At 35.4% G+C, this 23,931-nt stretch overlaps 1 protein-coding gene across 2 annotated transcripts; it reads left to right on the forward strand.

Moving 5' to 3' along the window:
- Window positions 1-16,249: 16,249 nt before the first annotated feature.
- Window positions 16,250-22,445, forward strand: LOC101884880 (uncharacterized). Of its 2 annotated transcripts, XM_073933408.1 has the most exons (3): window positions 16,250-18,411; window positions 19,422-19,553; window positions 19,699-22,445. In XM_073933408.1, the coding sequence occupies exons 1-3, from the start codon at window positions 18,279-18,281 to the stop codon at window positions 21,018-21,020; spliced, it is 1,587 nt and encodes a 528-aa protein (XP_073789509.1). In that variant the 5' UTR covers window positions 16,250-18,278; the 3' UTR covers window positions 21,021-22,445. The 2 variants fall into 2 exon arrangements, with proteins under 2 accessions (XP_073789509.1, XP_073789510.1); XM_073933409.1 differs by lacking the exon at window positions 19,422-19,553.
- The last annotated feature ends 1,486 nt before the right edge of the window (window positions 22,446-23,931 follow it).

Raw genomic sequence — 23,931 nt, forward strand, 5'->3', positions numbered from 1 at the left:
TATCAATCAATTCTTGTAAATCATTCACAACAAATCACAAGATGTGTTTTTAACCATGACAAATGAAAATAATATCAGCATACGTTACATTTTAGATTTAGAATTGCATTTTTATTGCCCCCTCTAAAAACATTACAATAATAAAGCTTCATTTTATTAAGTAATCACGATTATACAGAGACCTAGAAGGGACGTGATGCACTGTAAAAGCAAACATGGTATTTAATTAAAAATATTAAATTGACCTTAATCAATTTTTATCAACCTGCTATTAACACTCACTTTTAGTAAGTTACTTGTACTTTGAGGTTGAAAAATCTTACCAGCTCAGTCTGCTTGAGCTGGATTAATTTAGAAAAAGTAAGTTTATGACACTGTGGGCATGCGCAGATCAATCAATCATCCCCAACCAATCAAGCTGCTTCGTAAGGCGGGTCTTGGCGTGGCGGGATTCGTAATTTTGCAAACGGTAGATGAAGCTGGATATCATTGAGCTGGACCTAAACATCGCTTCAACGGCACTTGTGATTATCGTCAGCATAACAGCGATTCTTGTGCTTGGCACACTCATTTGGTGAGTAAATATTTTAATTTACCCTTGCGCAGATCGTTTTGTTTCTGTGTCAGCGCCAGTGTTTTGTGCCTGCTAGTAATGATGTGTGTAGTAATGTCGGCTAACGCTAGCTAACTTTATTATGGACATAACGTGACTATATTTTGATGAAACTTGGTCAATACTTTATTATTTTCAAGACTTTTGTCACGTTAAAATTGAGGAAAAACTTTAGTGTAGCAGTAACGTTAACTGTCGCTCGCGCCCACCTGCCATGTCAGCATATGTCAGTAACATTTGTCATCGAGTACTGACTAGCAGCTAGCATGATGATGACAGACTGATCCCGGCGGTTTGGGAGTTTCCTGAGTTTTATAACTGTTGTTTGTAAGCTCAGGCAGAACATCAGAACAAGTCTGGATGTATAATTTTATTTTAAAATTGTCTGTAAAGACTATGCTAATTTTAGCTACCAACAATAACAGTCTGTGCTTATCAAAAACAGGATTAACGTTACCACTCTGTGTCGACATATGATTGGGGATATCACCACAGTCAACTAACTTAATGTTATTTTATTTAACACGTCGCACTTCATAGTCAATATTCGTAGCTGTGCTGTTTCCATGTTTACCATAGTGCCCACTACCCAGATCAGTCTTGGTTCGTTACAGACAAGAGTGTTTACCTGTCTGAAAAGATCTTTACACTCAGTTTATCATAGTCTGCTATGATAGGGAACATATTTGCTGGCATACTCAGTGCCTTACATTATTCTTTAAGGTCATCTTGTACATAATATGTTCATTTTAATACTGGGAGCTGTCATTGTGGGTTATAGGCCTATGTTACAGCTTTCACATGTACTTGGTTGTGCTAAATTGTTGTATTTTTATTTAACAGTTTCCTTCCAGGCACAAGCATATGGTGATCAATCCACACATTCCATAATCCCAGCAATAAAAGGTATTTTTAACTAATAACTGTATTATTATTGCATGCTAAAGTAAAAGTTATGCTTACATCAGAGCAATTGGATTACAACAAAAGCTAAGAAAATCTTGTGTTGAAATTATTTCATTATAGTATATTTCATCATACAGAATATTTTATGCATATTTTGAATTTCAAATATTTGATGTAATTAGTATTTCTGGACTGTCTCTATAGATACTGTGGGTTCGATTTATAGTCCATCATACCCAGGACAACAGTTCCCTTGATGTCTAACCACATAAGCGAGTCATTTACCATTTACTTTTTGTACTGCTGTATTCACTTGTCTTAAAGAAGTTCATTGATTAAAAGCTTGATAATTAGATTTTTGCAAGGATTTAGTTTTTCCTATAGCTCTGGTATTTCAAATCTGATACTGCATTTGAGTGTTTTTGTCTTTTTATGTTGCTAGGCTTGATGCTAAAATTATCTTTTCTTTCTTTTCAGATTTTCAAACAGTTATCAAAATGGACCAGAGGTTGTTACTGAGAGTCATCATCGCAGAAGATGATATAAGTAAGTTGACTTTAATTAAGAGACCACAGTCCATTGAAGAATTCAAAGTGCAACTGGTGGATAAACTGTCACTGCAGTATGACTTTAAACTGCAGTATGAAGATCAAGACTCCAATAATGCCCTCTGCAATTTGACTGAAATAACTGATTTACCTGAAAAAGCTACAGTCAAAATCATCCCTCTTGTGACTCTCCATTTAACAGCATTGTCATCACCCACCACAACATTAGACACTGAGGGCAGCACAGCAGACACTGAGATCCTGTCGCCTGTAGGAGCATCACCATCGCTAAGACAACAGTGGCCAGAGTTCTTTGACATACCCAATTAGCACATATCATAGAGAGACAGGTAAGCAATGTTTGTTCTCAACCAATAAAATAATGCAAATAAACATAAATTCAAGGTGTGTGACTAGAAATCCAAACACTTGTTGGAATGTTAATCCCTCTGCCACCTCTCCATCCCTACCCACTCCTCTCTACTTTTTCAGGTGTTTGCTGAGTTTAATAGAATCGCCAGTAAGAATCTTGAGGGAGACTTCTTTGAGGCTCTGGACCAGTATGCCCCACGTTTCATTGAACTTTTCAAAACAAAATAGGGAACTGTTGGCCAGAAACTCAGGGAGCTGATGCAGCACATGAGCTGGATGGTAAGTAGGTTTATTTTGCTTTTGATCTGTGTGATAGTTCATCAATCAAGTTCTAAATGAGACCATCCAGACCAACCTATTTTATTTCCTGTCTGCTTGTGCCTTCCAAATTACTCTGTTAACTGGTCTTTTCTCTCTCTATGTATCATTAGACACCAGACGACACAGTACTTCGCTCTGTTGTCCTCAAAGGCATTCCCATTTTACTCGGTGATGACTCCAGTGAATTCTACAAGACCTGCTCTGTAAGTACTTGCACATAAGAAAAAGTTTGGTCTTGTAGAACACTTAGAATTGAAGACAAGGAGACTTGGTTCTTTCTTCAGCAGGGTTCTTTATTGAGAACATGAGCTGCTGCAGTCAAGTCTGATCAAGGCACAACAAAAGGGTTAAATATATCATATAATTTTATTGACAAGTACACATTTCCATTGCCAACACTTAGTGTCAGATAACTTAAGGACATTGCTATTGCTACAGTTTCTATGACTGCTCCACAGATTTCTTGTTGCAAATTTTACACACTTACACACACACACACCCACCAACCTGGAGGTGGACACACGCCACACACACACACACAAACTTACTGACACGCTCACACACACTCACACATTCAAAAAGACTCACACACACAGATTCAAACACAGACACACACTCACACACACTCAAACACAGACTGAGACAAACACACACACACACACTTAAACACAGGCTCACACACACTCACACATTCAAAAAGACTCACTCACAGGTTCAAACACAGACTCAGAGACACACACACACACACACACACACACACACACACACACACACACACTTTACCAAAATAAAAGAGGAATCAAAATGAAAACTAAAATTTACAATTTTAATTTGAGTTGTCACTATTATTGCGTGAGCGTTAATAAAGAGCTTTTGTAAAACTATTTGTAGTTTCTTTTTCACGTTTGGCTTTTCATTTTAATATTGGCTATCTTGCCTCGAGACTGTAGTGAAAATGAAATGTGAAATCACCAATTGCATTATATTTTTCAATTTGACAGGGATGATGCACTGTCACCATGAGAATGAAATCATTTCATTGTCAATTTTGTCACACATTTTGCATACAGTTTTCTCTAATGAAATCGTTAATCTGGTTTTAATTTTCATTTTAGTCATTTAATTACTTAAATTTGGCAGAAAATGTCTTCCATAGATCTTAAACATATTCTTAAATTTGTAATCCTACAGTCTGCATGAACATAAAACTATACCTGCGTTGACATAGATGTAATTCTATCTGCTCAATATACAATATACATTTTGTACAGTGATTGATGTATTTTGTAGGTTGAAAAGTCAGTGTCACTCTTTGAGGATGTATAGACCTTTTTAGCTTTAGTTTAACCATAACAAATATATTTTGTTTGCTTTATTGTTACAATCCAGTGTGAAAACATTTTTAAAACCATATTCTCTGATAACATTACAACACTAAAAAAAGATTGTTTTAGAATAGCATAAATTGCAATGCTGAAGAATGTGTGTCTTTTAGGATACAGAGAGAGACGAGGCCCTAGAATGCATCACTGTAGTCCTCACGAGGGTCAAAGCTCAGTGGACCTCCAGCCCATCTCCACTGCCATCATTCTGGAGGGAGGTATTCTCATGGATCATGTTAAAAACTTGCCTCAGGCAGTTTGTCCTTTGTTTGGTCTTACATATGCATTGCATTTGGATACCCAAAATGCATGGCAAATACACTCAACTTCATTCAGACTGTGATGCTTGGACTGGTAAAGAAAAACCTCCCACCAAAACTGTTAACTCCTGAAGAACAGTCTTCTGGGTTAGAACAGTAAAGAGCCATCGGCTGTCAGATAGCACTTTGTAAGCTTTGCAGCCATTAATGTTCTCCTCTTATCAGAGAAAGTTTGATGCTTTCATGGAACTGTTCTCGCTTATTTACGTTCTCAATGGAAAAAAAAAAAAGAATATTCCATTAAAGTCTACCATGTTATGCAGGTATGCTAATGGTGGAAATAGTGCCATGTTGTGTTGCAATGAGTTGTTAGATGTTATTAGATGATAATGTCAGAAAATAACCTAGCAAGGTTATCCTGTTTACATTTGTGTTTTGGGAAAACTTTTAATGATGTTTTTATTTGTGTTGGTTTAATCCTTGGACTGCTCACTTTGGGACACAAAAGTATGTTGTACTTTCGGTTTTGATCAGAAATGCACTGATTTTGCATGCACTGAAGTCGTCCTGTAGTTACCTGTTTAATATTGGGAGACATGCATACAATTAGCTCACAGAAATGTTTTTATTTTATTTTTTTATATATTTTTCCATGTCATTTTATACAGTTAAATCAAACCACAACTTTGTTGTTTAGCTGCTGTTTTGTACTTGAATGTGCATTGAATAAATTTTGTAATGGAGCTGAATCAAACCCGTGAGTGTTCTTTTAAATTATATGTTTGTGTTGTGTTTGCCTTTATCACATAGTAACAGCAAAAATAGATAAATGGGGAAGAGAAAAGGCCACATTTTCCAGCTGCCCAGGTTTGGGTCCAAGAAGGACCCATTAAAGGAAATTGGTTTCTTTAATTTAAGTGAATTTAAAAAAATGAGTGAGCAGAACTGATAGTGTTAAGTTGTAGGTATTTAGTAATTCTAAGTGGGGTTAAATTTATATCAAGCAATCAACACAAAATGAAAAAATTAAGTTAACACTAAGCATGGCTATTAAGTTACATGAACATAAAAAAAACGTGTTAGTGGTACTACTTGATATAGTACTGCACACTTAAAAAAAACAAGCTTTTCTAACTCACTAATCTTAAGTTTACTTTGCTTAATTTTTTTGAGGCAACGAGTTTGCATACTTTTTTTAAGTAAGGTCAACTAATTACATTTTACAGTGTGGTGGGGAAAAATGGGTGGGTAAAAAAAAGGACAGTGATAGGAAAATATTTTTTGAAAAGTTTTTTCCTCGCAAAGGTATTGTGCGTTCCCTCGCAAAACTGTTGTTCCACTAACACTTTCTGTTATTGATTAAAGTTACCATAGTTATTAAGTAAAGAGCAAATGAATCTCTCATTTTGTTTTGTTTTATAACAGTGGTGTCACTGTAAGAATGCACAAATCTATAATGAAAGCATTCCATTACTTTAGTAACTGTTTGAGCTCATTTTAGAGAAAATTTGTTGTGTTTACAATAAAACACGCAGGACAGACATGTTTACATATTATTAAGTGTATTTGTCTGTTTAAACACACACCAAAAATTCTTCCACGTTCCTTCCAGGTCTCAATATGATTATGCTAAATTAATTCAGCCTTACTCTGCAAACTTTTCACATTTCACATGCTCAGCAATGGACAGTTTTTTATTCTGGAATATTAAACATGCTTGCATTTCTATTGAAATATTTAAGGTGTGTTTGGATCATCACAGAGTCAGAAGTGTTCCATCAAATAAAGCTTTTTTTATTAACAATTTCACAAAATGATAAAATAAAGAAAATGTTTGGACCGTAGGTCTTCATGTTCCACTATGCATACAATTTTGTCACAGCATTTAATAAAATGTGCATCTTTGCATCATGATATCAGTCTTCAATAATACATAGAGCAGACGTAATGCTTATTGAAGGTGTTCTTCAAAATAACAGATGACAAAAATATAATCTGTGCCACTAAATATTTGTTTTTCTGAACAAAAATAGATATAATACTTGAGTATATAAATCCTGATGATCTCGTAATTATCATTCATTTGCTCTTGGAAACACACTTAAACATCCAGTCACACTTACTAACAACCCTATAAGGAGTCCGAAAATAACCTCTGACATTTTTAAAAGCTTAGAAGACACTTTTTGACAAACTGTATAGTATAGGAAGACACAAACACTCTACTCTTAAAATGACTTAAAATTGAAACTAGATACTTTAGGTGATATTTGGCTTGTGCTGTATTTAAATATCATATACCGTCCCCTTCCCCAGTCATTTATATTGTGGTGTTTGGCACTTGGAAGTCCTGCCATTAGCCCAAATGAAGTACCATAAAATTAGTACCATAAAAAACGTTCATACATAAAATGCTGGCAAACATGTCAAATCCCATTCTCTATACAGCCAAACCAGCTGAACCAAACCATTCTGCCTTTTATACACGCATACAATCATGCCCACTCGTATACTGTAAGTGCATCAAACCTGCTGGCAAATTCAAAACGTGTTGTATAGTCCCTCACAGTGGGAAATTTTAATATCATTCCAAAAAAAGCAAAACCGGCTTTAAGCCACAGCTTAACACACACAGATGTTAACACTGGTCACCCCTCAAAAAACTCAAGTCTTCAGAAGTCTAAAACATCGTCATCATTCAATTCAACCTCAAGAGCCCAACCCCAGTCCTTCAGGCCCATTTCAAGCAATCTGCAACAAAGAGGAGTCTTTTGGCCTCATATACAAATGCCAATGACAAAGTCTAAAATAAAGGTTATAAAGTTTAGTTTAAAAGTACACTGGTATATATATATAGTGCTCAGCATATAGTGATATATAGTGCTCAGCATAAATGAGTACACAGATAAGCTCCAGATTTGGCTTCAGTACTGACTAAACTAATGTATATGCACAAGTATAATATTGAAAAGCATCCTATAGAAATTATTAATTTAAATGAGAGATTTGTGAGGGGTGTTCTCATATATATATATATATTGAGCACTGTATATTTAAAACTACACTTAGAAGATACGTGATGAAGACAAATTACACCAATAAGCTCCAGATTTGATTTCAGTATTGACTAAACTAATGTATATGCACATATATAATATTGGAAAGCATCCTATAGAAAATATTAATTTAAATGAGAGATTTGTGAGGGGTGTTCTCATATATATATATATATTGAGCACTGTATATTTAAAACTACACTTACACAAGATACGTGATGAGGACAAATGCTATCCTTTATTTACAGATAACTTTCTTTTTTATTTGATTTTATACCAGTAGATATTTGCTAGAGATTTTTGGAAAACTGCTGTTTATTTTTTTTAAGCTCTACATGATGTGATGGAGACACCCACTGCTCTTTATTTACAAAGATTTCAATTAAAATGTCACAAAAATGACCATGGCAGAGATGTCATGAAAAAAAAAACTTGGGGAAAAAACACAAAAGATACATTTTTCTTTTTTTGGCCACAAAATAAAAAAAGATTGGTAATGTTATCACTTTTTCAGCCTTTAAAAATATATAGAGATTTTTTGTGTTTTCTTGAACACTGAAAGATACATACAGAGTTTAAGTTAAATTTTAGACATTAAGACCACTATGAGTAACCCGTTTACTGGGTTGAAAATAGTATAAAATAAAATAAAATATTCACAGCTTAGATAGGATTAGATGGCAATATTATGGAATTAAAAGAGAGAGCCTGCATTGTTAGTGGAGTGTTTTTAGTACTGAGGATTCAGATGCAAACAGAGAAGAGAACAAGCAGCCAAACATGTTGAAGATGAGCAGAAAAGAGATGCAGTGCACGGTACTTACTGTCCACACATTTACACGAGTAGGGAAGGTGAAAGGTCAGTGAAGAATGATACGGAGCATTGGGCCAGGGCTACAAAAGGTTAGCGGTATCATTGTAAGCTATTGAGATCTTCACAGCCAAGTCTACATACATGACACTACACTATGTTTACCTCAATTAAAAGCAGTAGTTCACCCAAAAATGAAAATGCCAAATTGATTTGCTGACTTTCTTTATGTTTAGTGAGGTATTTGTTTTTCAAAGTGACCACAACTCCTTGCACAACATTACAGTGAGCAGTCTATACAAGTACATTTTTGGATGAATTTTTCTTTTATTTTGAGATATGTATCTATATATGAGCAATTAATCAGAACAACAACAATAGCAGTGCAGTGATACACTTTTTAGTTTAAAGCTGAGCAGAACAGTTCAGACAGAAGTGTATGCAGGAAGGTAAAAAAGATTTATTTTTCAGAAAGTGACTTTACATGAATTGGCATGAATTAGGCATTTAATTTTTCATGGAAGAGCTTTGTCTAATAAAATAAAATAAAATAAAATAAAATAAAGTGTTTTAACTATTAGCACAAATGTATTATTACAGAATTAAGAAAATGAAACATGATTTTATTTATATTTGCTTGTAGTTTTTTTAAATTTTTTAGCATTAACAAAAATAGAATGTTATCAATTAATGATAATTATTTTTATATTTAACAAAACTAATGCTTATTTCAGTGGTTAATCAGAAGGTTTTTTGCATCATTTTTGCAACTAAAATGCTGAGTTTTGCAAATTCTAACTAATAAAGCACGATAAACATTCAAATGTTTTGAACCGTTAAATTATAATTCTTTTTCATTACTATTGTAGAACTACAAATAAACATGTTTTGGAATGAAAATGAATATATTTGGCACACAAAATGAGGTAATGGCTAAGAGCTGAATGGGAAATGATGAATAAATCAAGCTATTTCTCTTTTTTATCCAATAAAACATCAAGTGTTAGTAAAAGAAGATTTCAAACATTGCTTTAGATGAAGTCTTGTTACTCTATCCTACAATTCTACTATATTTCAATATAACCTAAAGGCCCCAGTATACATCAACATAAATTGATGTTGTCATTTTGAGCAAAAGTTTGCATCCGCTGGTAAACACCTTTAAACGGTCATTGCCTGGTCCCATTTTACGTAGGTGTGGCTTTAGAGCTTCGCCTTTTTTAACAGGTTAATCTTCTCCAGCGCATTTGTTCTGCTAAGTCTATTGAGGCCAATACAATCCAACACATTCAAAATAAAGGTTCTAAAAAGTTTTGCACTAAAAAGTAACCATTGTTGGTTCCCCAAAGAACCTTTTAATTCAAATAACGCTTTTTTCTCAGCGAGAATTCAAGATATTCAATGATATTTAAGATTATCAATGTATTTTTTCACTGTAATGAAACCTTTATGGAATGGATATTTAAAGTTGTTCATGGAACCATCTATGCCAATATAGAAGCTTTATTTTTAAGACTAAGAGCTGCTTTACAGTGGAAGGGTAATTTATTAAAGAGCCCATATATGGGTTTTTGAAAATTCCCCTCCATGTAGTGTGTAACACAGCTCTAAGTGAAGTGAAGTATCCAGCTAAGGCTTAAATCTGTAAGAATACAGTGTTTAAAACGGTTGATTCATCTATAAAAGAGTCGACTCATAGTGCTTCAAACGAGTCGCCTTGATACCGAGTCATTAGGTGTTTCGCCATGACGTACGAACGAAACCAAGTTATTCACGTGCAAGCGCAAACCCGAGAGATTTCAAACCTGAGGCCCCGCCCTCTGACGCAGAAACCCAGACACACACACACACACATACACACACACAAACAAACACACGCACACAAACATGCCGGTCGATTGAAGTCACACTGCAGATGGATATTATATTGAGTCTCTACCAAAAGATGAAACATCAGCATTATAACCAAGCAGTTGGAAACTACTGGAAACTTCTGGAAGCTACATGCTACAAAGAATACTTCATCTGAGTTTGTTAAAGGAAGGATCAGTAAAGAGTAACTTACTGATGGACGTCAGGATGGGTTTCTTCCTACCTTTCTCAAGTGTAAGTACGTGCGGTTAAAGTTGTTGCCTCGTTGACTCTAGCTTGCAAATGGATTTAGTTGTGATTTGTTAATTGTAACCGAGTGTACTGTATCAGGTTAACTAGCTATATTCTCTTATCGCGTGCAAATTCACGTTAAAAACGCGACGCGCGCTGCTTTGTTTATGGAGCTCCGTGGTAGAGTTCTGCATTCTGAATTTCCGAATAAATCGCGGGAGCGGTCGGTAACGGGTTTAATTTGGGACGGGAGCGGGCTGTCTAGCAATATCACGGATATTGCTATGCGAATGAGAAAGAGAGAGTCTGCTTGGTGCTTGTGTGTGTTAGTGCGCACGCGCACGTATGAGAGAGAGAGAGAGAGAGAGAGAGAGAGAGAGAGAGAGAGAGAGCGAGCGAGCGAGAGTTTTGTGTGCTGGGTGTTGTGTGTGTGTTTATACAGACATCTTGGCTGTCTGGACTGTATAGCTGGGTGATTTTTGGTTGTGTTCTCCCCCGCTCTAGCGGGATCGGGCGCGGCGGGCAGAAAACGGAGCGGGTTCTCAGGCTAAAACCTGGCGGGTGCAGGCGGAAGCGGGAGCGTTGTCGTCCGGAGGTGTGTGTGTGTGTGTTTTTGTGTGTGTGTGTGGCAGCTAAAATCCACGCCTACACTATCGAGCGTGTATGAACTGTGATTACTTTTTATATTGCTGATTAGCTATTGGCCATTTTACTCTCTGACTGAAGGCAGTCGACTAATCGCGACAGACTGTCATCGGTCCAATCAGCGCAGATTAGCTTTGCGCTAAGGAGGGGTTTGGGAACAAATTAATCACTGGACGATTCATACGGGAGTCGCTGGGATATTTAGGTAAAAATAAATGCAGATTATAAGACCATGAAAGTGTTTTTTGACCTTGCATGCATATTAAACTGTTGTTGGAGACTCTTACAACCAAGACATGACCCTATTTCATGTATAATATGGGCTCTTTAAGAAAAGATTTTATCATGTTTGATACTTAAAAAGCTTAATACTGTCACGGTTGTGGTGGGGAAAAGGAGCGAGGACTCAAGTGCAAAGAAACAATGGGTATTTATTAATAAAAATAAAAATAAAAAGCAAAACAAAACTACCCCGAGGGGGAAAACATTAACAAAACACACAAACTTGGCTCAACAAGAACAAGGCAAGACTGGATCAGGAACACGGGGAGTGTAGACAACGAACTCGCAAAGGACTGAAAACATGAGGGGGATTATAAAGCAAAAAAGTAAATTGACACACAGGTGAACACAATTAACTAATAATAGGTTGACAAGGAGGGTGGGACTAGACAATAGACGGGAGAGCGCATGACACAGAGAGACAATACAAGCCATGCGCTCACATAGCACAACACTGAAGCACACGACAAAAGCACGTGACCACAATGTAAATACCGAGCCACGTGCTTTGACAAAAGACGCAAGACACGAGCACACGATGAATGAAAACTCACCATGCGCTCACATATGCAGCATGCATGCTTCATCCCAGCGCCGACCAAAACCGAAACCAACAAGACTGAGACGCTGGGAATGAAACACCATGCTGCTGACAGACGAAAACACAAACACGAGTACAAGAGCGCACGCGTCTGAGGGACGCAGAGCGCGCACGCGGCCGCGTCAAGCAGGAGCGCGCACACTCTGCGTACACCCACGACGGCGCGCGCGCACACAGACACAGAAACAGGACCAGACACGAGTAGTGTCAGAGATCCGCCACCAAAACAAGAATTTACAAGATCAGAGTGGCAGAACCCTGACAAATACTTGGTGTATTTGATTAAACTGCTATAAACATGATGGGACTCCACATGACTGGATTGCTGAAAACTGCTGTTTTGTCACCAGTCATTTTTGTTTACGTTTATTTAGTTGTTACTGTAGGAAAAAATTGCACAGCACATATTTACATATTCATCTAAACATCACTGAGGCGTGTTGATGATGTCAAGATGTTCACAAACACTAAACCACCACTCTGGAATTTCAAACTTGTTTTTTCTTCCTAACGAGGAACAAAACATTCTTTATATCTGGGCATTAAAGGTATAGTTTCTTCAAAAATGTAAATTCTGTCAAAATCAGTTTTTAATCTCTATCAGTATCTTTCTTCTAATGAACACAAAAGAAGGTATTTTGAAGAATGTACCCAAAGTATTTGTTTTTCTCTACTGTGTCTGGCAATGGCTACCAATTTACAGCATTCTTCAAAATATCTTCTTTTGTGTTGAACAGAAGAGAGACACATGTTTGGAATAAGTTGAGGGTGAGTGAAAGCGTCTCCTCCTCACCTGTTCTTGCTGGAGGGCTGCTGTCGTGTAGAGTGCACTTTGACGGCTGCTCGGTGTGAAAGTCTGGGTGAAGACTGAGCGAGGCGAGGCGACGGCTGAGGGGAAAGGGTAGTGGGTGGAGGGTTTACGCGGAACCCTCTTGAGCAGCCGACTGACCCACTTCTTCTGCTCCTCTGTGGAGTTTGCCAGCAGCAGCATCTCTTTCGCTGTGGACATGTCGTAATTCACTGGAGGACAAAAACCAAACAACAGATTCTTTTCAGAGTTCAAAACTCCATGTGTTAAAATGCATTTTCAAAAGCTTCGGTTTATATCAACAATTTTATAACAAGCAATTTTTAGCAAGCAATTAAACCGATCTAAAATGACAGTAAATACATTAAAATGTTACTATAATCTAAATCCAGTAAAATTCAGCTCTATTTAATGTCTTTTAAAAAGCTTCTAACAGTTTCCACTGGAATATTTAGCAGCACAACTGTTTTCAGCATTGATAATAAGATATTTCATGAACATCATAGTAGTATATTAATTTATGAAGTATAAAATGTAAATATATAATAAAGGATCGAGCAACATTAAAAAAACAAATGCTGACAATTCAGCTTTGACATCACAGGAGTAAATTAACATTAACACAAAAAATATTCAAATATTTTAAAATATCATTGGCTGAAATATGCCACAATTTTTTTGATGTTAATACATTTTGCATCAAATACTTGCAGTCTTGTTTAACATGAAAACTTTTTTTCCATGTAGTAATAAAATACATCAATACAAATATATGATTTATTATTTTATTTGCGGTTCTGATACGTTTTATATTTGAAAGCAAAATACCAATTTGTAAAAAAAGAAGCAATTCACATTATTATGTGTATAAATAGAATTTGATAATATACATGCAGCCTTGCTAACGTCAAAAGAACTTAAAACAACAGTAGAATAAAAGTAGAATATTTCAGTTATGACTAACATCCATAAATACACGCTTACAGTGCTCAGCATATACAGTACGAGTACACCCCCCCTCCCCCTTTCCTATGAGATGCATATGTTACATTTATTTAGTGTCACTTACAGCCTGCATGTCGTTGATTTCTCTCTGGTATTTGATGATGGAGTGGTTAAGCTTTTCTTTCTCCGTGCGGAGCTGCAGCTGGAGTTGTCTGATCTCCTTCTCCTTCCTGCGGATGTCTGTGTTGTTGATTTGCTGTGGCCTGCCGTCCGTCTTCTTCATGACCTCCGCCAGCTTGTTTATAGCCTACAATACAGACATCTGATATTGGAATTCAGCCGAGACATGAAAAACAACTGCTATTTTAAGCTATGATGTAATCAACAGTTACAAAGCTGTGATAAAAAATTCAAAATGCACCTGAATCTTGAGTGTTTTCTCCACCTGTATCTGCTTCTCATACGACACTGTGAGAGATTTCATCTGTTTCTCTTCTTCTTTGATCTTCTCCAGCTCTGTTTATTAAATGTTAAAGCATGGTAAATGAACATTGTACCATCACTCTATTTATATTATTATAGAAGTCAGCTCACTTTGCTGTATGTGCTTCAGTTTATTGTTGAGCTCCTCTTTCTCACTGGCCAGGTTGGCAACATCCACAGTCAGCGTACGGTTTGACTCCTCCAGCTTGTGTAGAATAGAAGAATAATAATGAATTAATGTTCATCTGGAGAAGATATTTTTTATGTTCTAAAAGAAATCTCTTCTAGTCTGCAGCTGTTTTCTACAGTTGAAGTAAAGGGTATTAGCCTGTGAAATTTTTACAGAGCTAATAATTTTGTCTTCAATTGTATGTGAACATTTTGTAACATTTTTTATTTATTCCTGTAGTTCAAAGCTGAATTTTCTGAAATATTACTCTAGAAATTGTTTAGAACAATTATTGGTGTTAAAGAGTTCATATTTTATCGATGAAAACATGTTGATTCGCTTGGTGCTTAACATTTTTGTGCATATATCATATAATATCATATCATATCATATCATATCATATATACACAAACCATCAGGAGAGATTTTTTATAGATATGATTTTATAGTTTATAAAGTGAAAATTCAAAGAAATAAACAGCAATTTAATGTACTGCAACATTTATTATTCATAATTTCATATACACATGACGACAATTTGTTATATAATTAAAGATAATCATGCTTATATATACACTATAAATGAGGAGGATTTCTCTCCTCCTCAATCCCTGGGTCTGAATGCAAACACAGTGGATAGAGGTGCAGCAGGTCTCTTGCCCTATCCATTTCAACCATTATCCCTACTGGTAATCCGGAAGATATTAAACATAGGTGGATATAGGCGATATGTCTGAATGGGAACGAACTCAACTGAAAAAAGTCTGCCATTCTACAAATATCATAAAGCTCTCCAGACAAAAATGCTTGCTGCAAACTAATAGCTTTGCTTTATCGGACCTGACAACATCGCAGGGAAAAACATGCAACAAACCCCGTGGTTCATGTAAACATACAACCCATGCCATGAGCAGACGCCGTCTCACCAAGTTATTGGGTCTCACAGCTCATAGGATATGAAAACTCAGTCTATGAATAATAATGAGAAACTAATGCGTCATCACTCCACTAGCAGATTCGTGCTACATCATTGATTTTGATCCCGCCCCAAAAATTATTTTAAACCCGGAAGATGAAATTAGCTGACAAAAGCTCAAAATGATCCAGATTTATCCACAATTAAAGCTGACAGGTGCTAACATTGTCTTAACTGATGTTCAACACACACAAATCTGTTTATTTTTTTAAAGTGCTCCAGGGTGTTTTGAACCTTTAAAAACCAATTAATACATACATTAGATAAGATTTTTATCGTTAATATATGATCAAATCTAAAACTTTATGCAGTTCATACATTTTACTTTTAACACTCTGTACACAAAAATCAATTTCAGCAGCATTCATTTAAAATAAAATCTTTTGTAACATTAGAAACGTCTTTAAAATGGCAAATCATATAATGTGTGCTTGAAGTATTTTCAAACAAACAAAAACAAAATTCTGAACAACTAAATCACAGGAATCTAATCGATTTTCAAATATATTCACATAGAAAAAAAGGATCTAAATACTAATTCCTAGTATAACTGTTTTTATTCTATTGGGCCAATTTGAGCCAACTAGTACCAATTGAGCATTATGTCAATGACTCAGACTGGTTTCCTGAACATGACAATGAGGTCACTGTACTCAAATGGCCTCCAATAGTGGACCTTTGGGATATGATGGAAAGGGAGATTCATATCATGGATGTGCAGCTGACAAATCTGCAGCAACTTAGTGATTCTATCATGTTAATATGGACCAAAATCTCTAAGGAATATTTCCAGTACCTTGTTGAATCTGTGCCGCGAAGAATTAAGGCAGTTCGGAAGGCAAAAGGAAATATGATACTATTAAGGTGTACCTAATAAAGTGGCCAGTGAATATATAGTGTATTATGTGACTAAATAGTTTTGGATTTATGTTTTTTCCCTCTAATTACCATTTTGCTTTTTTCATTATTTCCATCTCAGGTTTGTTTAAAGTTTGTTTTATTCCCATTATTAAAGTCAAAATACTTATATGATGCAAAAAACACAATTTACACACACACACACACACATACACAAACACATATATATGGATGGTATTACTACAAACCATCTGAATAAATAAACCATTGTGTATTGTATTTTTATTTATTATTCTTAATAGTTTTTTCCCATTATCTTTTAATAATCATATCAGTTTTCTTATTTGCGTACTTATTAAAACTAAGTGTGTGTAGGTATATATTCTATATATGTATTACAAAATCACTTTAAGATTGTACTCATTGTTTATGTATTCTGCAATACTTTGGCAATACTTAACAGCTTTGACTAGCTCTTTTGATTTGAATTCAATTAAAATAAATAATGATTTCAATAAGGAAATGTATTTAATGTGATTTTATTGTAGTAAAAAGTTACCTTTCTCTGTCTGCACCATAACAAAAGCCCTCATTATTTCAGCGTTTCTGCAGGTTTCATCAAGTCAAATTTAAGACTTTTTAAGATCATTTTAAGACCATTATGAATGAAATTTTAGATCATACATGTCTAAACACTAATGGTTTTTGGTTAATGGCCCGGTTGGAGCAATGAAATTGAAAAAGAAACACATGTAGTTATTTCTTTACCACATATTTTAATGAGTCAAAACAAGAAAACTCTAGTTTGCATCTGATCCAGTTACTATGACCATTTATGTGAAGCTGCTTTGACACAATCTACATTGTAAAAGCGCTATACAAATAAAGCTGAATTGAATTGAATAGTTGTGTAGATTTTTTTCAACATGCCTCTTTTTTAATTACAAGTTTAACATTGTTTAAAGTATATTTATTATGAAGAAAACTACACAAAAAAATGCAAAAATATATATTGTTAGCATTTGGTCCAAACTGATTGAGTATAACTCTTATTCTAATGCGCTTCTGTTATAAACCCTTAAGTTTCATGCCTATTTATAAACTTTATGTTGTCCACTCACACTTTCTTATGTAAATAATTTGATTGTAAATGAAAGATTATGTAAAGGGATATAAAAATGATCGATTATTACACTAATACACTATTCCTAAAAGTTTAGCATGTTTAGCATTATCTGCAGTTTAAAAAAAACATTCTGGCTATACTTTAGTAAATAAAGTTATTTTGTATTTCATTTTTTGATCACTCAGTGGAACCAACTCAACTATTTTTGATTCACATTTTGAATATATGTTGCCTGCGCTTTTGCACATATTTGTTCTGCCTCTTACGGCCTGAATCTGAATTATTTTCTTGATTTTCATTTGTTAAACTATATTTTCTGTTCAAAGGTAATTATTTACATTTAGTTTTGATTTTTGTTTTCCTGCGAGTTGATGTTGCACTCCTACACTAATGACTATATTATTTATTTCTTATGGAATGGCATGTATATTTGCAGCATGTCTTGGTGGATGGATCACATTGAAGCGGAATACTTTAGCATAATTTATTAGATATTATTTCAGTCAATATATGTCAGTTTTGTGGTTTGAATTTCACCTCACAGGTTTCATTTGTTGTGCTTCTTTGTCTACAGTACATCAATTTCTAACTGATTATCTATTTAAGACAGCTTTTGTCCCTTAGATCAATTTATTTAGCTATTTTTTCATTTATTTTATGTCATTTGCACATTTGCAGTCATTTGAGTTTAAAAGAAAACATTTCTTAGTCTTATGTCTTGTTACCATAGTGACATGTTCTGAGAATAGAACGCATTCCAAAAGTGTACTTGAAGCCCTGCATCATCGGAGAATATCTTGTGGGTTTGTTGAAGTGGAGTAGTACAGGTGTGCTTTTGGCTGTTAAGTGTTAAAAAACTTGCGTTCCGAGTGTTTTGAGACTGTCTCAGCGATTGAACATCTTCCGTTTGAGTGATTCACGGTGCAAGACCGAAATCCTCATCCTATTCCAGCTAGCAAACCCCAAGTTTTTGAGTGGTTACAGGTGAAAGACTGAAACCCTGTACCGATTATATGATGGTTGAACAGATTTCTGATCTCCCCACAACATCAGCTGCTAAAATGGAGGAAGACAAAGCCTGCAAGATCTCCCAGAGCCAGAAAAAAGTGAAGCAGCTCAAAGAAAGGCCAAGAAATGGCACTAATAGTGAGTCTTATTTACATTGTGCTATCCAATATCCAGTGTTTTCCTGACATAATAATATACTTACTATTAAAAATAATGTTTGTACAGGATAATAGACAGCTGGTTGAACTGCTGGCTATCATTGCATTCACGTGAATCTTAATGCAACATTTTGGGTAAAATGATAATGTATTTCATTTTCAGCTTTTCTGATACAACTTTAGTCTAAAATCCTTTAGTAAAATGAGATATGCACACAGACTTTTCATTTTCAACCGACAGCCCCGATGGCTTTCGGTGAACTGTCTTTCCATTACAAAATCACCACATTTAAGATCTGTTCTCTTTAAAAATATGTGATCTTCACTGACTAATATATATTGGATATAAAGTGGGTCTCAGACCGGACAAGAATCACTGCATTAAATGACATTTAAAATAAACATGAAAATTTATTTTAGCTCAGTATTTTAAATGGAGTTTCTGCGCTAGCCTGCTGGTACTGACGGTGCTAGCGGTTCCATACAATAGACTATTGTCTCGTTTTATGCTTGAACAACTAAACGAATCCTTAGGTTAATTTAACTGATTGTAATTTAATTATATCACAATGTTTATGGTGTAAAAGCAACCTTATAAAACGTTAAATAATCACAGAAACCTTTCATCGGAAATTTACTGTTGGCTGAAAAACTCTAGCTGTGCAATATAACCCAGTATTTAGTTTTCAATTTTAAAAAAGTGCACTGAACATGTAGTTTTTAAATCGTTTGGTGCATTGATCATTTGTGTAAGCAGTTTTATATAACATGAAAATAATAAAATATTATAGTCAAATACAATAATTAATAATAAAATACAAAAGTGTAGCAAATCCATGGTAAACTTGTGGTAACCTTGGTTTAGCTACAATAACTTTTTAAAATGGTTATATATTGGGGTTTTTGTTTTTGGTGAATGTTCATTTTAAATTTCTCTCAAATTACTGTGGACAAGTGTGTAAAGATGTGCAATCATTTCTCTTTTAACAGATGAGAAGGAGAAAGTGAAAGAAAAGAGAAAGAAGAGAAAGAAGAGCAAGGTTGCTTCTTTCATCAGAGCTGCTCTTCGATGGTTCTGCTTCTGTCCTCGTAATGAGCCGTTCACACTTTCCTCATCTGATGGTAAATGATGGTTTTTGCATCTCAATATTTTCTAGTGTATAATGTCATTAATAAACTGTATTTTTACTCCCCTTTATCTGGAGTTTAACGTCTCCTTGAAAATGACTTTGTACTATGTGCAAACTGCAATCATTTGTCTTAACAGATTCTGAACATGAGATCTATGAAAAGATGATTGTGGAAGAGGAAGAAGTGAAGGAGATAATGCAGGAGGAGGTGGTGGAGAAGAAAGAGGAGGTGATGGAAGAAGAGAAGGAGGAGGTGGTGATGGTGGACACAGAGAAAGATAACACAAAGCAAGAAAAGACAAATGAGGAGGAGGAGAAAAGTGGAGAGGAGAAGGTGGTGGAGAAAAAGGAAGAAGGGAAGGAGATAATGCAGAATGAGATTGTGGTGGAGAAGAAGGAGCAGGTGATGAAAAAGAAGAAGGTGGTGGTGATGGTGGTGGAAGTGGTGATGGTGGAGAAAAATAAACAAATAAAGAAAGATACCAGCACCCAACTAACAGAGGAGGAGAAGGTGGTGGAGAAAAAGGAAGAAGAGAAAGAGATAATGCAGAAGGAAGAGGTGGAGAAGGAGGAGGAGGTGATGAAAGAGAAGAAGGTGGTGGAGAAAAAGGAAGAAGAGAAAGAGATAACGCAGAAGGAAGAGGTGGAGAAGGAGGAGGAGGTGATGAAAGAGAAGAAGGTGGTGGAGAAAAAGGAAGAAGAGAAAGAGATAACGCAGAAGGAAGAGGTGGAGAAGGAGGAGGAGGTGATGAAAGAGGAGAAGGTGGTGGTGGGGAAAAAGAAAAGAAAGAAAGATACCAGCACCCGACTGTCAGAGGAGGAGTTCTGGAGAAGGAAAATGGAGGAGGAGAAGGTGGTGGAGAAAAAGGAGGAAGAGAAAGAGATAATGCAGAAGGAAGAGGTGGTGGAGAAGGAGGAGGAGGTGATGAAAGAGGAGGAGGAGGTGATGAAAGAGGAGAAGGGGGTGGTGGAGAAAAAGAAAAGAAAAGATACCAGCACCCGACTGTCAGAGAAGGAGCTCTGGAGAAGGAAAATTATCGCTAGAAGGCTATCTGCGGCAAAGTTTCTGTTTGAGCAAATAAAGGAGGAGGAGGACAAGATGAAAGCTGAGGAAGAGAACAATGAGGAGAAAATAAAATACATTGGAAAGGAGGAGGAGGAGGAGGAGGTGAAGAAAAAGAGAAGGAGGAGGCGGCCAAGAAAAAACTGCAAGGTGGAAGAAGTGGAGGAGGTGGAAGGAAAGGAAAGTGAGGAGGTGGAGAATCACATTGAGGAGAAAGAGCAAATGAATGACATTGAAAAGGAGGAGGAGGAGGAGGAGGTGGTGAAGAAAAGGAGAAGGAGGAGGCGGCCAAGAAAAAGTAACAGTATGAACGAGGAAGACAAAGAACAAAGTAGAGGAGTAGAGACATACTGTATGAGAAGGAGGAGGGTGAACAACATTGTACAACATCAATAAAAATGTGTTTTGTACAATACTGTATGTGCTGTGTGTTGTGTTCATCTGCTTAATTCTCTGTTTCAAAAGTATTGAATTTTGTTTGTTTAAAGAAAATGTTGATTTATATTTAGATTAAACATAAATGTAAACATATATATGTAACAAAATTGTTTTGTATAGTTTAGTTTCTATGTATGTGTGTATCACATATACAAAACAAATATATATAATACACACACATATATAATGTCAGACTTATATTTTGCATGTGATTAATCTGCCCAGCACTAATACAGTAAACCTACAGATCCTGGAGTCTGACCTTTAAGATTTATATTGCGATTCAGATTTCTTGTTTAGAATTGTTAAAGTCGAATAATTCAGAGAATTGCTATCTTTCCGAGGCAGAAACAAGCTTCATAGAAACCACTTACAAATCCATCACATCTTCAAACGATGAAAATCCATTAATAATCTATTCAATTAGACTTCTATCTAATTCTAACTTAATGAACTCTTAGTTTACTTTACCATCAAGACTAAAGACTTTTAGTGCAGGTCTCTAGTCGCTCCGTTTCTATTACCCTACAGTTGCACAAACTGAAATTATGAATTGAAAATATGTCCATTGGAAATGTTTAATTAGCAAAAACTGCCACTCTCACACAAACAAACACACACACACACACACACACACACACACACACACACACACACACACACACACACACACACACACACACACACACACACACACACACACACACACTTCAGACTGGCAAGAGGTGGTTTTTCAGGCAATTCAAAAAAGCTATTTATCCGCTAAAGAATAGAAAAAAAAGTTTTAGCTGCACTGTAAAAAATTTAATGACAAAAAGTCAAAACAACAAATATTTTGATGTTACTTTAACATTTTTTAATAATATAACATTTTTAAAGTTGTACCAAGTTTAACTTAATATTTGTAATCTATTTGATTGATGCAAGTTGAGATGACTAGAAAAGTTAATTTGACTCAACTGAACCATGTAAGGCAGTAGGAATATTTTTAGTGTAGACTTGAGACCACCCGAGAATTCAATGACAAAACTGTCAAATGTGTTGTGGCGGAATACTTCAAATGAATTGATTATCTATTATTTCAGTCAATATCTGTCAGTTTTGTGGTTTGAGTTTCACAACAACCTCTGGCGTTTCATTAATTGTGCTTCTTTGTCTACAGCTACATCAATTTCTTATTGATTATCTATTTAAGAAACATTTTGTCCCATTTTTGATTTTTTATTTATTTTTTGTCATTTCCACATTTGCAGTCATTTGACTTGAAAAGAAAACATTTCTGACAAAACTGTACAAATGTTGTAGAACAAAACACACATACACAAAATTAATAAATAAGTGATAGTACAAAACAGCACAATGTTTCAGCACAAAAACAAAAAGTAATATTATTATTAATATTATTATTATTTTTAAATTTTTTAAGTATAAACAAGCAGAGGGTTGAAGACACAAAAACACAAAAATAAAAAGAATTAATAAAAACAAAAAAAATGCAAAGAGTGATATTGCAGTGCAAAAAATGTGCACAGAAACTCATAAAATAAAATGCTCAATAAAATAAAAGACTAATGTTGTAGATTAAACACAATAAAGTAAATAAAATAATAAAAAAACTAATAAAAAAATAATAATAATATTAGAAAATAATGAAATATTTGGTTTATTTAATATGGTGCACACACAAAAACTGCAAGAGCAATGTAGCAATACATGGCATGCAAAGCTGTCTTTCTTTGACATTTAAAGTGTAGCATGAGGGTGTGAGGTGAATGTTTGCATGTGTGTGGAGAAAAAAGTAGGAGGAATGTCAGGAAATTAAAAAGCTGTGCTTCAAAAATCCTCATAACCATAATATCCTCAAATACACAACTAAACTCCAAAACAACATTGAACGTTTACACTTTTACCAACAAGCACATGCATAAAATGTAGATCACTTTAACAAGCCATGACCCCCAGATCAGCCACACTGACTTACTGACTTACTGTCTCGTATGGTGTCGAAGGTCCACTGATCATTCTTGAAGAAGGGGTGACATTTTATTTCATTCACTCCAGTTCGGCCAAGCCTCATCTCCCTGAACATAGCAAAACACTGGTCAGCAAAACAGACAGAGAAGCGATAATCCACTAAAGTATACACATACACCAGGAACATCCAACAGCACAGCATGGAGGAGTGGAGCAGTCAGAGAGACATCCAAAAATAAGGACCGTTCACTCCCCCTTCCTTTCACTTCATCTGCATTGAGAGGGTGCAGCAGTTTGGACTGCCACGTGTGGGACATTCCAGCAGCCTGAATGCAAAGGGAGTGTGTGTGTGTGTGTGTGTTTACATGAAAACACAGAGAAAACATTAAACCCCTCTCTGTATGTTTGATCAGGAATGCTTGTATGTGGGCATGTGAGGGAGGAGAAAGAGGGAAGGAGAAAAAAGGAATTCAGATGGAAGTTGTCAGGCTGGAGGGTGAACGTCCATGAAGATGACATGTAGTAAAAGCAGTAGGACATGAAATTTATGTTTTATTAGGGACTTTATCTATAAAGAGCTTTTAAAGGCATAACATGAATAAAGATCAGCTTGTATGTTGTCTTAATCTAATTTAATTCAATTAAAATGTTGCTATGGCTTAGTACCAGCCAACCTCTAAAAACAAACAAGTAAGGGTTTATTACGCTAGTAAGTGTCTAGTAAAAGCAGTAGGACATGAAAGTTTTATGAAAGACTTATTTTATGAAGAGCTTTTAAAAGCACAAAATTAATAGAGACTTGTATGTTCTCCTTAAATTAAATTTTAAAATATATGATTTGGTGTTTAAGAAATATTCCTTAAGACTGCCATTTTGGAAAAAAGTGCAACGATTT

This window comes from Danio rerio, chromosome 20 (assembly GCF_049306965.1).
Source record: "Danio rerio strain Tuebingen ecotype United States chromosome 20, GRCz12tu, whole genome shotgun sequence".
Lineage (NCBI taxonomy): Eukaryota > Metazoa > Chordata > Actinopteri > Cypriniformes > Danionidae > Danio > Danio rerio.